Source organism: Crassostrea angulata, unplaced genomic scaffold, assembly GCF_025612915.1.
Source record: "Crassostrea angulata isolate pt1a10 unplaced genomic scaffold, ASM2561291v2 HiC_scaffold_150, whole genome shotgun sequence".
Lineage (NCBI taxonomy): Eukaryota > Metazoa > Mollusca > Bivalvia > Ostreida > Ostreidae > Magallana > Magallana angulata.
In genome coordinates this window covers 25647-37500 of record NW_026441705.1, presented here as the reverse complement: position 1 = coordinate 37500, position 11854 = coordinate 25647, and the positions used below count along the sequence as shown (strand labels likewise).

General features: G+C 38.6%; 5 protein-coding genes and 2 pseudogenes across 5 annotated transcripts; 2 read left to right on the top strand and 5 right to left on the bottom strand.

Annotated features, from left to right (window-relative positions):
* Positions 1–2290: 2290 nt before the first annotated feature.
* LOC128169585 (histone H2A-like) lies at positions 2291–2729 on the bottom strand (annotated as a pseudogene).
* A 77-nt stretch (positions 2730–2806) lies between these two features.
* Positions 2807–3723, top strand: LOC128169584 (histone H2B-like; annotated as a pseudogene).
* A 503-nt stretch (positions 3724–4226) lies between these two features.
* Positions 4227–4876, bottom strand: LOC128169567 (histone H4). Its single transcript, XM_052835682.1, has one exon. It carries the CDS (start codon positions 4568–4570, stop codon positions 4259–4261), a length of 312 nt encoding a protein of 103 aa, XP_052691642.1. The 5' UTR covers positions 4571–4876; the 3' UTR covers positions 4227–4258.
* Positions 4877–5441: 565 nt separating this feature from the next.
* On the bottom strand, positions 5442–6033 carry LOC128169578 (histone H3). The gene has a single exon (XM_052835694.1). The coding sequence runs from the start codon at positions 6031–6033 to the stop codon at positions 5623–5625; it is 411 nt and encodes a 136-aa protein (XP_052691654.1). The 3' UTR covers positions 5442–5622.
* Positions 6034–7634: 1601 nt separating this feature from the next.
* On the bottom strand, positions 7635–9821 carry LOC128169576 (histone H1-delta-like). The gene is made up of 2 exons (XM_052835691.1): positions 8546–9821; positions 7635–8034 (listed from the first exon to the last, which is right to left on the bottom strand). The coding sequence occupies exons 1-2, from the start codon at positions 9038–9040 to the stop codon at positions 7813–7815; spliced, it is 717 nt and encodes a 238-aa protein (XP_052691651.1). The 5' UTR covers positions 9041–9821; the 3' UTR covers positions 7635–7812.
* A 132-nt stretch (positions 9822–9953) lies between these two features.
* LOC128169579 (histone H2A-like) lies at positions 9954–10833 on the bottom strand. Its single transcript, XM_052835695.1, has one exon. It carries the CDS (start codon positions 10776–10778, stop codon positions 10398–10400), a length of 381 nt encoding a protein of 126 aa, XP_052691655.1. The 5' UTR covers positions 10779–10833; the 3' UTR covers positions 9954–10397.
* A 63-nt stretch (positions 10834–10896) lies between these two features.
* LOC128169582 (histone H2B-like) lies at positions 10897–11812 on the top strand. Its single transcript, XM_052835698.1, has one exon. It carries the CDS (start codon positions 11046–11048, stop codon positions 11415–11417), a length of 372 nt encoding a protein of 123 aa, XP_052691658.1. The 5' UTR covers positions 10897–11045; the 3' UTR covers positions 11418–11812.
* Positions 11813–11854: the final 42 nt, after the last annotated feature.

Here is an 11854-nt window from a genome sequence, read left to right as displayed (position 1 = left end):
TAAATATGTATTGCTAAATAACAATGAAAGTGAAATAAACCAAATTCACATGACTGACAACATATAAGAAGCCGGTCATTTTGCACCTTAAAATTTTTTAAAGAGTTATCTCCCCCTTGTTGAAAAAAAGAAAATTTTAATTTCGTCAAAATATCTGCGGTAAATGATTCATTTTATTTCATATTTTAATAAAGAAAAAGTTTATGCATGTATTAACCAAGAGAGTTTTAAAAATTTCAAGTTACTTTTTACAATATTATATTAAAACATACGTTTCCCATAGACTTCAATGCAAAATTCAATGTGTACTTAGTTGGACCATAATCAATATTTTGAAAATTCCTTTGGTGGAGAATTTTTATTTGATAACACCTTCAAAATGACATAATAATTAAGAATACCGGACCATTCATTAATTAGGTACAAAATGTGGTCGTTATACATCGAATACCTTAACAGCTGTGGCCTTCTTTGGTTTGGCTGCCTTGGTTTGGTGACTTTCTTCGCCTTTGGTTTTTTCTCTGTCTTTGGCTTGTCTCCTAACTTGAAAGAGCCAGTGGCGCCTGTTCCTTTGGCTTGTTTCAGAGCGCCTTTCTTCTCACTCCGTTCTTGAGTGCCATTTTAAGGTGGACATTAATGGGGTTGACGTCGTTTCCCACTTTAAAGTTGGCCATAATGTACTTCAGAATGGCCTGTCTGGAAGATCCACCACGCTCTTTCAGGGATTCCAAGGCGGCCCTGATCATGTCGACGTACTTGGGGTGTGCTGCAGGTACCTTAGGCTTAGTAACCTTCTTCTTGACTGGGGTTGTGGTTGCTGTGTCTGCCATGGCTTCGGACGAAACGAAAACGCTGTACAATTCACTGCGAACTAATACGAGGAAATAGTGAAGTCTCACGCTCTCGCTGCTTTTGTTTACAGCGGGCGCGGACGTCCTCGAAAACATCCCTTAAAATCGAAGCGCATATGCATAGTAGAATCGATGTGTGTTTTGATGCCGATGTTTACATCCTTGCTGTGCCGTTTAATGAGTACCGATTGCAGCTATTTTATGAAAATCACATTGTGTGGATATATCCCCACCATATCATCTGCATATTTTACGTAAATTCTCCGCTAAAGGAACTCAAATGAAAGGAAAACGTAGGACAGAGTAGCAAATTCCAACTCCAAATGCCGATAAAGTCACGCAATGTCTTTAAAATTGATAATTATTCACAGAAAATTACATTTTTTTAACGTCCAACATACAGACATAAGTGTATTGTATATCGTCTATTGTGTAGAAGGCCCATACATATCTTCTTTTAAGTGAAATTCACACCAGGTCCATACACCCAGAAACACACGATACACAGAACAAGAGCAAGAGAGAATTATAAATTTTTAAAGTTGTCAGAAAGAAAAACAAATAAATAAAATAAAAAAAGAAAGAAAAAGTCGTCACTTTAATAATAATATCAAAATATTCAGTGGCAAAAGTCATAGGATTTTTTGAAAAATAAAGAAAATTGAATTACATTATCTACTTTACGCGAAGTGCGATGTACAGTATAGTACGTGCAAGAAAACGGCGTTATGTTAACAAATGCACATACAGTCAAAAAGCATATCAACATAAATATAGATATACTAAGGTAGTAGTTGATCATGAATTGGGAAAAAAAACGGGTGATGAATGACGTGAATAAATAATTAGTTCATTTGTGCAATCATGATAACATTGCCAAAACTGCGGTTTTCACGTGTGCACATCTTACTTAGACCTTAATTTGTAATGCGCAGACCATGCATACGTACGTGAATGTACATTCACCGTTTTGATATCAATTCAAATAGAAAAAGAATAATAATAATAATAAAATAACGCACAAATGATCTCCCCCATGAAACACTGTATAAAATCAGAATCGGATGTCGCAATTGTTCAAGTACATATCATTCTAACATTATGCATGCATTTATATCACTAGTTTAACCAATGAGCATGATCGAGATTTGAGCTCAAATTTTAATTTTTTCACACACTAATGTATTATTGAGGGGTAACTGATATAAATTAAATTTGTGTTTAGCATTTGAGAGCGTTGGAACAACATCAAATTGGATATTAATTGAACATGAATAGAAATTTATGTAATAGGTTGACGGTGTGTGGCAATGCATTCAATAAACGTGTAATGGGTATCTGCATTGTATATGTGTGCTTAATTACATGCTATAGAGACATCTTTTCGAAAAATATGGGTGGCCGTGAAAACGGGCCGTTTGGTACAGACAAGTCAAGTCGACAGGGCTGACTTTTTACTTGGCGGCTGGCTTCTGGGTCTTCTTGGGGAGGAGCACGGCCTGGATGTTGGGCAAAACACCACCCTGTGCGATGGTCACACCGGACAGAAGTTTGTTCAACTCCTCGTCGTTGCGGATAGCAAGCTGCAGATGACGGGGGATGATTCTGGTTTTCTTGTTGTCACGGGCTGCGTTGCCTGCCAACTCCAACACTTCAGCGGCCAAGTACTCAAGGACAGCGGCCAAATACACTGGGGCAACCGGCTCCCACTCTCTCGGCGTAGTTGCCCTTCCTCAGCAGACGGTGGATACGACCAACGGGAAACTGTAGTCCGGCACGGGAAGATCGGCTCTTTGCCTTTCCCTTCACTTTGCCTCCTTTACCACGTCCTGACATTTTAGATTGGTGTGTGGGTTGGGCGCTGACAAAATTAAATCAACGAATAACACGCCATGCGCTGCGCCACTCTATTTAAAACACTTCCAAGGATTGAGATGATCCACCAATCACAGCGCTCGTTTTAAACGCACCTCGGGCGTCCTGACCAATATGATGTTTACAAAGACGTCCGCAATTTACCTGTACGCTTCAATCCGCCTCGTGTTATATATAAATCTACCGAGAGCAATGCGCCATTCATAGTTTCAGTCTTCACACTGTAAACATGCCACCCAAAGTTGGATCTAAAGGTTCTAAGAAAGCTGCCACCAAGGCTAAGGCCCAGAGAACTGGGGACAAGAAGAAGCGCAGGAGGAGGAGGGAATCCTACGCTATCTACATCTACAAAGTCTTGAAACAGGTGCACCCTGACACTGGAGTTTCCAGCAAGGCCATGAGCATCATGAATTCTTTCGTCAATGACATCTTCGAGAGAATTGCCGCTGAGGCCTCCCGTCTGGCCCACTACAACAAAACGCTCAACCATCACCAGCAGAGAAATCCAGACTGCAGTCCGCCTTCTCCTGCCAGGTGAATTGGCCAAGCATGCTGTCTCTGAAGGTACCAAAGCTGTTACCAAGTACACCAGCAGCAAGTAAACTGCAGGGATATGTAGTTGACATAACCAAACGGCCCTTTTCAGGGCCACACAATTTTTTCGAAAAGCTACCATCATTACAATACGCAGTTACTGGTACATTAAATTTGTGTTCAATAGTCATGATTGTTTCAAGACTATACATTCACTATCAAAATGAGTACCCATCTTCACAGAAACTGAAATTACAACAGGCTGTCACATCTAAGAATAAAAAAGTTCTGTCTCTATTACTGTACACCAATTACTTATTGATCTTCATTATTCAATATTATCGTACAATTTAAAATATCAAAACAGTGCAATCTACAATATGGTCATAAAATAATAGCTAAACATTATCAGTGTCTGCTTTTCAATCATGATTAAAGTCAATTTCACTGCCCTATATTTTAATAGTTTTAATCCTTTTCACCATAGCAATTTAATATCATTTCAACATGGAAGATAATAAAAATACACTTCTGCAGAGTTTTCAATTAAAATTTCTGATTTCAATTACCTATTCTGTCATGTTTTAGACACTTACAAGAGAAATCAATGAGGTTGGAGGATCAAATGACATGAATATATTTCTTTACATTATCATTAAATCTATGCGCAATATCTGACCTATTTAAATTTGAACAATAGTCATCTTCTGACATGTGAAATGTGGCTTACTTTAATATCATTCTTTGATTAGGCGAAGTGTAAAAGTGATTGTTCATAACTCATGTGACTTCCAACCACTCTTATTTCGAGTGCATGTGGCAGGGGAAATGAATGCTAACTCATTACTAATGACAGGTAAAAGTGTAGTATGTCTCACAGAGTTGTGTCGGTGTATTTCACAGCATTTGTGATAGAGGCATCTTTTCTAAAAGTTTGGTGGCCGTTAAAAACGGCCGTTTGTTTGTTGTCAGTGCTGCAAGCACACAGGAGTGGCAGTTTAACCGCCGAATCCGTAGAGGGTGCGTCCCTGTCTCTTCAGAGCGTAGACAACGTCCATGGCTGTGACGGTCTTTCTCTTGGCATGCTCTGTGTATGTGACTGCATCACGGATGACGTTCTCGAGGAAGACTTTCAAGACACCACGGGTTTCCTCGTAGATGAGTCCAGAGATACGTTTAACTCCACCTCTACGTGCAAGACGACGGATGGCAGGCTTGGTGATACCCTGGATGTTGTCTCGAAGAACTTTCCTGTGACGCTTGGCGCCCCCCTTTCCAAGACCTTTTCCTCCTTTACCACGACCAGACATGTTTACGTTCAGTGAAGATGTACTGAGATGAACTTTGTTTCGCGATACCAAATTATATATAGCTTCAATTTACGACCCGTGAGAAGGCACCATACCTTGAAAAGTTCGGCAGCACAAACTAGGCGATTAGTAAAGTCAACGCTGATTGGCTAAGGTATAAACCCGCCTCGGGCCTTATCTGTTTTACATGGAATCCACATACACACATCTTACATATTTACTGTGTCGGTTTTCTTATCATAGTTTATACTTAATTTATATCATTAACTGTTACAAAATATTAAATATATATACATGTTTATATAAGTGTACTGCACACCTGTACAATTCATCGAAAAGAATTAAATTGGTAATAAATGAATGTGCAGTGTGTAAAAAGAAAAAAAAAAAACCAAAACAAAACAAAACAAAAAAAAGAAAAAAAACCTGATCAACAGGAGGTATCAAATGGTATGAGGCAAAAGATATGGTCAGGAGCCAGTAGCTAAAATCTAAGAGACATTAACTGATTTCACAAAATTAATGTAATTTATTCAAGAGACACAATAGGATTCCTGTATTCCTTCTCCATAAAGGAACATACTCCTATTTTAATAATAATTAGCAGATTGACCTTTAGGAACATCATGACTATGTTATAAATCCATAATATAAGAATGATAATGGTATTTACATTTTTGTTATGATTAAAGATATCTTCTTTCCTTTTTTTAATGTACACATTTGTGTTAGTTTGAGTTTTGCTCGCAGTGGGACAGTTACCATTTATAGCAATAGTTTTTGACAGTTTGTGATATATCAATTCACTGTTTCTCATGTTGTCCATTTGTTAAGAAAGTTTCCACTGAAATATACCTGTATTTATTTTATCTATGGGATATATATGTGTGCGTGTGTTTATGCGAGCCATCTTACATATATTTATTATAGATGAATGCACGCTTATTCAATAATTAGAGTATCAATTGTGTGTAATGTGAAGGCATCTTTTCTAAAGGTTTTGGTGGCCGTGAAAACGGCCGTTTTGAGTTTGTCAAGAGACAAAAGAGAATCTAAGCTCTCTCGCCACGGATACGTCTGGCAAGCTGGATATCTTTGGGCATGATGGTGACTCTCTTGGCGTGGATAGCGCACAAGTTGGTGTCCTCAAAGAGTCCGACAAGGTAGGCTTCGCTGGCTTCCTGGAGAGCCATGACGGCTGAACTCTGGAAACGCAGGTCGGTCTTGAAGTCCTGAGCAATCTCACGGACCAGACGCTGGAATGGCAGTTTCCTGATCAGCAGCTCTGTGCTTTTCTGGTATCTCCTGATCTCACGAAGAGCGACGGTTCCTGGCCTGTATCTGTGGGGTTTCTTGACGCCACCAGTTGCTGGAGCGCTCTTACGGGCTGCCTTGGTGGCAAGTTGTTTACGTGGAGCTTTACCTCCAGTAGATTTTCTTGCGGTCTGCTTGGTACGTGCCATCTTCGACGAATGTCAAATGAATGAATGAGCCAGACGGTCCTCTGTATACACTTTATACCGAGTCGACGATTAACTGTCTGCTCTCCGATATCACAGCACCCCCACTAACGACAATCGCCATTGGTGATCTTGACCGAGAGAGGTGGTCAGCGATTAGTCGATAATAACCCGTTCCGATTGGCCAGGTGAAAAAATCATTTCGATCCGGCTTTTGCACAGAATTTGTGTACTCCGAAAAATATCGTCCGTGTACTTAGTGGAACAAAACTTTTATTCCAATTATAACTAAAACTTATTTGATTTACATAAAGTATTAAACACCATCTATATTCTACAGGATGTAATTGATACTTTAAAAAAGCAAAAACAAACTGATCAATTAAATAACAACCCATTAGAATATTGCACAACTTACATTCACTCAATATTTTAACCTATTGATTCTCTGGCATTAAAATGGGAATAGTATATGCTGAATGATCATCTGATATCTCAATTCAATTACAATAAACCCAGCATCATAACCCCCTCCCCCCCCCCCCCCTAATAAATAAATAAGTAAATAAAGATATAGATTTATCAAAGAGAAACATAAAAGATCTATAGTTCAGAAGATCTACGTCATATGCATTTATATGTTTTATCATTCATGATTTAGCTAAGTAACAAAAGAACTTACTTTTATAGTTTGATTTGCACAGAAATATCCAGGCATGTAAGTCCAAAACACTAGTTGTAATTGTAAATACAGACACAATGAGAGCCACTTGATTCTGGAAAGAGAGGGGAAAAAAATCTCAGGAAGACTGTATGTTTCAAAGTTCATCATGCAAACTATAAGGTGTAGATTTCAGTTTTTTGCTATCCTGTTCAGTGTCAAAGAAAGAAGAAAGAAAGAAAGAATAATGTAACCAGAGTAGAATCATAATAAAATAATGTTAAAAAAATGCATGTTTGTTCTCTCTCTCTCTCTCTCTCTCTCTCTCTCTCTCTCTCTCTCTCTCTCTCTTTCTCTCTCTCTCTCTCTCTCTCTCTCTCTCTCTCTCTCTCTCTCTCTCCGTATGTTTCCTTTCAATCAGAATTCAACATCACTAATCTTATGACAATGTGTATCAACCCACTTTCTAGTTAGTCTACAACATATATGAATGATGTACATTATTTGTTGTACTCATATCGCTTAGCCTTATGAATGTTGGATTTGAATAATGTAAATGCATGTATTTTTTTTTAGTGTATTCACTAAACAGACCTCAATCAATATCATGCAGTTTAAGTTGCAGGAGCAAAATAAAAAACAAAAAACACATTCATAGCTATGTTTGGTGTTTGTTTTTTCTCTCATCTCACCCCCCCCCCCCCCCCCACCCATAATTTTTCTTTCAAATCTTCATTACTACTCCTGTAAAATTTTACTACTCGACTATTCATACTCTGGTCTGTAGCCGTGAACATTATGAAAAAAAGCATGCACCTTGCATTACAAACCCTTGCCATGTTACTCATTTACAATTTGCTTATATCTCCTTTTTAATATCTTATTTGTGAGTTTGTGAACCATACCATAGTCAGATATGAATTAATAATATGTAATAACACATTATCACAGAAAAACTAGAAGGGGCTTAATGTACCTGTATAAAGTGTATATGAATTCATTGTACTTGCATGTTTCTTTGCAACTTGCATTTGTAATTAAGACATCTTTTCGAAAAATATTGGTAGCCCTGAAAAGGGCTTTTGTTGAAGGTTTGCAATCTGCAATGATGCTATGATTGCTTATTTTTTAGCTGCTGTCTTCTTGGGAGTCTTGGCTTTCTTTGGCTTGGCTGCTGCTGCTTTTTTCGGAGTCTTGGCCTTCTTTGGCTTGGCTGCTGCCTTCTTAGGGGATTTGGCTGCCGTCTTCTTCTTGGGTGTCTTAACTTTCTTAGGTCCAGCTGCTTTCTTGGGGGACTTCTTCTTCTTCTCAGCAGTCTTTTTCTCCCCTGCCGCCTTCCTGGGCTTAAGGTATTCAATGTATAATGAAGGGATATTGAAGAATTTTGAATCATTTTAAACCAGTTAAATATGTATTGCTAAATAACAATGAAAGTGAAATAAACCAAATTCACATGACTGACAACATATAAGAAGCCGGTCATTTTGCACCTTAAAATTTTTTAAAGAGTTATCTCCCCTTGTTGAAAAAAAGAAAATTTTAATTTCGTCAAAATATCTGCGGTAAATGATTCATTTTATTTCATATTTTAATAAAGAAAAAGTTTATGCATGTATTAACCAAGAGAGTTTTAAAAATTTCAAGTTACTTTTTACAATATTATATTAAAACATACGTTTCCCATAGACTTCAATGCAAAATTCAATGTGTACTTAGTTGGACCATAATCAATATTTTGAAAATTCCTTTGGTGGAGAATTTTTATTTGATAACACCTTCAAAATGACATAATAATTAAGAATACCGGACCATTCATTAATTAGGTACAAAATGTGGTCGTTATACATCGAATACCTTAACAGCTGTGGCCTTCTTTGGTTTGGCTGCCTTGGGTTTGGTGACTTTCTTCGCCTTTGGTTTTTTCTCTGTCTTTGGCTTGTCTCCTAACTTGAAAGAGCCAGTGGCGCCTGTTCCTTTGGCTTGTTTCAGAGCGCCTTTCTTCACTCCGTTCTTGAGTGCCATTTTAAGGTGGACATTAATGGGGTTGACGTCGTTTCCCACTTTAAAGTTGGCCATAATGTACTTCAGAATGGCCTGTCTGGAAGATCCACCACGCTCTTTCAGGGATTCCAAGGCGGCCCTGATCATGTCGACGTACTTGGGGTGTGCTGCAGGTACCTTAGGCTTAGTAACCTTCTTCTTGACTGGGGTTGTGGTTGCTGTGTCTGCCATGGCTTCGGACGAAACGAAAACGCTGTACAATTCACTGCGAACTAATACGAGGAAATAGTGAAGTCTCACGCTCTCGCTGCTTTTGTTTACAGCGGGCGCGGACGTCCTCGAAAACATCCCTTAAAATCGAAGCGCATATGCATAGTAGAATCGATGTGTGTTTTGATGCCGATGTTTACATCCTTGCTGTGCCGTTTAATGAGTACCGATTGCAGCTATTTTATGAAAATCACATTGTGTGGATATATCCCCACCATATCATCTGCATATTTTACGTAAATTCTCCGCTAAAGGAACTCAAATGAAAGGAAAACGTAGGACAGAGTAGCAAATTCCAACTCCAAATGCCGATAAAGTCACGCAATGTCTTTAAAATTGATAATTATTCACAGAAAATTACATTTTTTTAACGTCCAACATACAGACATAAGTGTATTGTATATCGTCTATTGTGTAGAAGGCCCATACATATCTTCTTTTAAGTGAAATTCACACCAGGTCCATACACCCAGAAACACACGATACACAGAACAAGAGCAAGAGAGAATTATAAATTTTTAAAGTTGTCAGAAAGAAAAACAAATAAATAAAATAAAAAAAGAAAGAAAAAGTCGTCACTTTAATAATAATATCAAAATATTCAGTGGCAAAAGTCATAGGATTTTTTGAAAAATAAAGAAAATTGAATTACATTATCTACTTTACGCGAAGTGCGATGTACAGTATAGTACGTGCAAGAAAACGGCGTTATGTTAACAAATGCACATACAGTCAAAAAGCATATCAACATAAATATAGATATACTAAGGTAGTAGTTGATCATGAATTGGGAAAAAAAACGGGTGATGAATGACGTGAATAAATAATTAGTTCATTTGTGCAATCATGATAACATTGCCAAAACTGCGGTTTTCACGTGTGCACATCTTACTTAGACCTTAATTTGTAATGCGCAGACCATGCATACGTACGTGAATGTACATTCACCGTTTTGATATCAATTCAAATAGAAAAAGAATAATAATAATAATAAAATAACGCACAAATGATCTCCCCCATGAAACACTGTATAAAATCAGAATCGGATGTCGCAATTGTTCAAGTACATATCATTCTAACATTATGCATGCATTTATATCACTAGTTTAACCAATGAGCATGATCGAGATTTGAGCTCAAATTTTAATTTTTTCACACACTAATGTATTTTTGAGGGGTAACTGATATAAATTAAATTTGTGTTTAGCATTTGAGAGCGTTGGAACAACATCAAATTGGATATTAATTGAACATGAATAGAAATTTATGTAATAGGTTGACGGTGTGTGGCAATGCATTCAATAAACGTGTAATGGGTATCTGCATTGTATATGTGTGCTTAATTACATGCTATAGAGACATCTTTTCGAAAAATATGGGTGGCCGTGAAAACGGCCGTTTGGTACAGACAAGTCAAGTCGACAGGGCTGACTTTTTACTTGGCGGCTGGCTTCTGGGTCTTCTTGGGGAGGAGCACGGCCTGGATGTTGGGCAAAACACCACCCTGTGCGATGGTCACACCGGACAGAAGTTTGTTCAACTCCTCGTCGTTGCGGATAGCAAGCTGCAGATGACGGGGGATGATTCTGGTTTTCTTGTTGTCACGGGCTGCGTTGCCTGCCAACTCCAACACTTCAGCGGCCAAGTACTCAAGGACAGCGGCCAAATACACTGGGGCACCGGCTCCCACTCTCTCGGCGTAGTTGCCCTTCCTCAGCAGACGGTGGATACGACCAACGGGAAACTGTAGTCCGGCACGGGAAGATCGGCTCTTTGCCTTTCCCTTCACTTTGCCTCCTTTACCACGTCCTGACATTTTAGATTGGTGTGTGGGTTGGGCGCTGACAAAATTAAATCAACGAATAACACGCCATGCGCTGCGCCACTCTATTTAAACACTTCCAAGGATTGAGATGATCCACCAATCACAGCGCTCGTTTTAAACGCACCTCGGGCGTCCTGACCAATATGATGTTTACAAAGACGTCCGCAATTTACCTGTACGCTTCAATCCGCCTCGTGTTATATATAAATCTACCGAGAGCAATGCGCCATTCATAGTTTCAGTCTTCACACTGTAAACATGCCACCCAAAGTTGGATCTAAAGGTTCTAAGAAAGCTGCCACCAAGGCTAAGGCCCAGAGAACTGGGGACAAGAAGAAGCGCAGGAGGAGGAGGGAATCCTACGCTATCTACATCTACAAAGTCTTGAAACAGGTGCACCCTGACACTGGAGTTTCCAGCAAGGCCATGAGCATCATGAATTCTTTCGTCAATGACATCTTCGAGAGAATTGCCGCTGAGGCCTCCCGTCTGGCCCACTACAACAAACGCTCAACCATCACCAGCAGAGAAATCCAGACTGCAGTCCGCCTTCTCCTGCCAGGTGAATTGGCCAAGCATGCTGTCTCTGAAGGTACCAAAGCTGTTACCAAGTACACCAGCAGCAAGTAAACTGCAGGGATATGTAGTTGACATAACCAAACGGCCCTTTTCAGGGCCACACAATTTTTTCGAAAAGCTACCATCATTACAATACGCAGTTACTGGTACATTAAATTTGTGTTCAATAGTCATGATTGTTTCAAGACTATACATTCACTATCAAAATGAGTACCCATCTTCACAGAAACTGAAATTACAACAGGCTGTCACATCTAAGAATAAAAAAGTTCTGTCTCTATTACTGTACACCAATTACTTATTGATCTTCATTATTCAATATTATCGTACAATTTAAAATATCAAAACAGTGCAATCTACAATATGGTCATAAAATAATAGCTAAACATTATCAGTGTCTGCTTTTCAATCATGATTAAAGTCAATTTCACTGCCCTATATTTTAATAGTTTTAATCCTTTTCACCATAGCAATTTAATATCATTTCA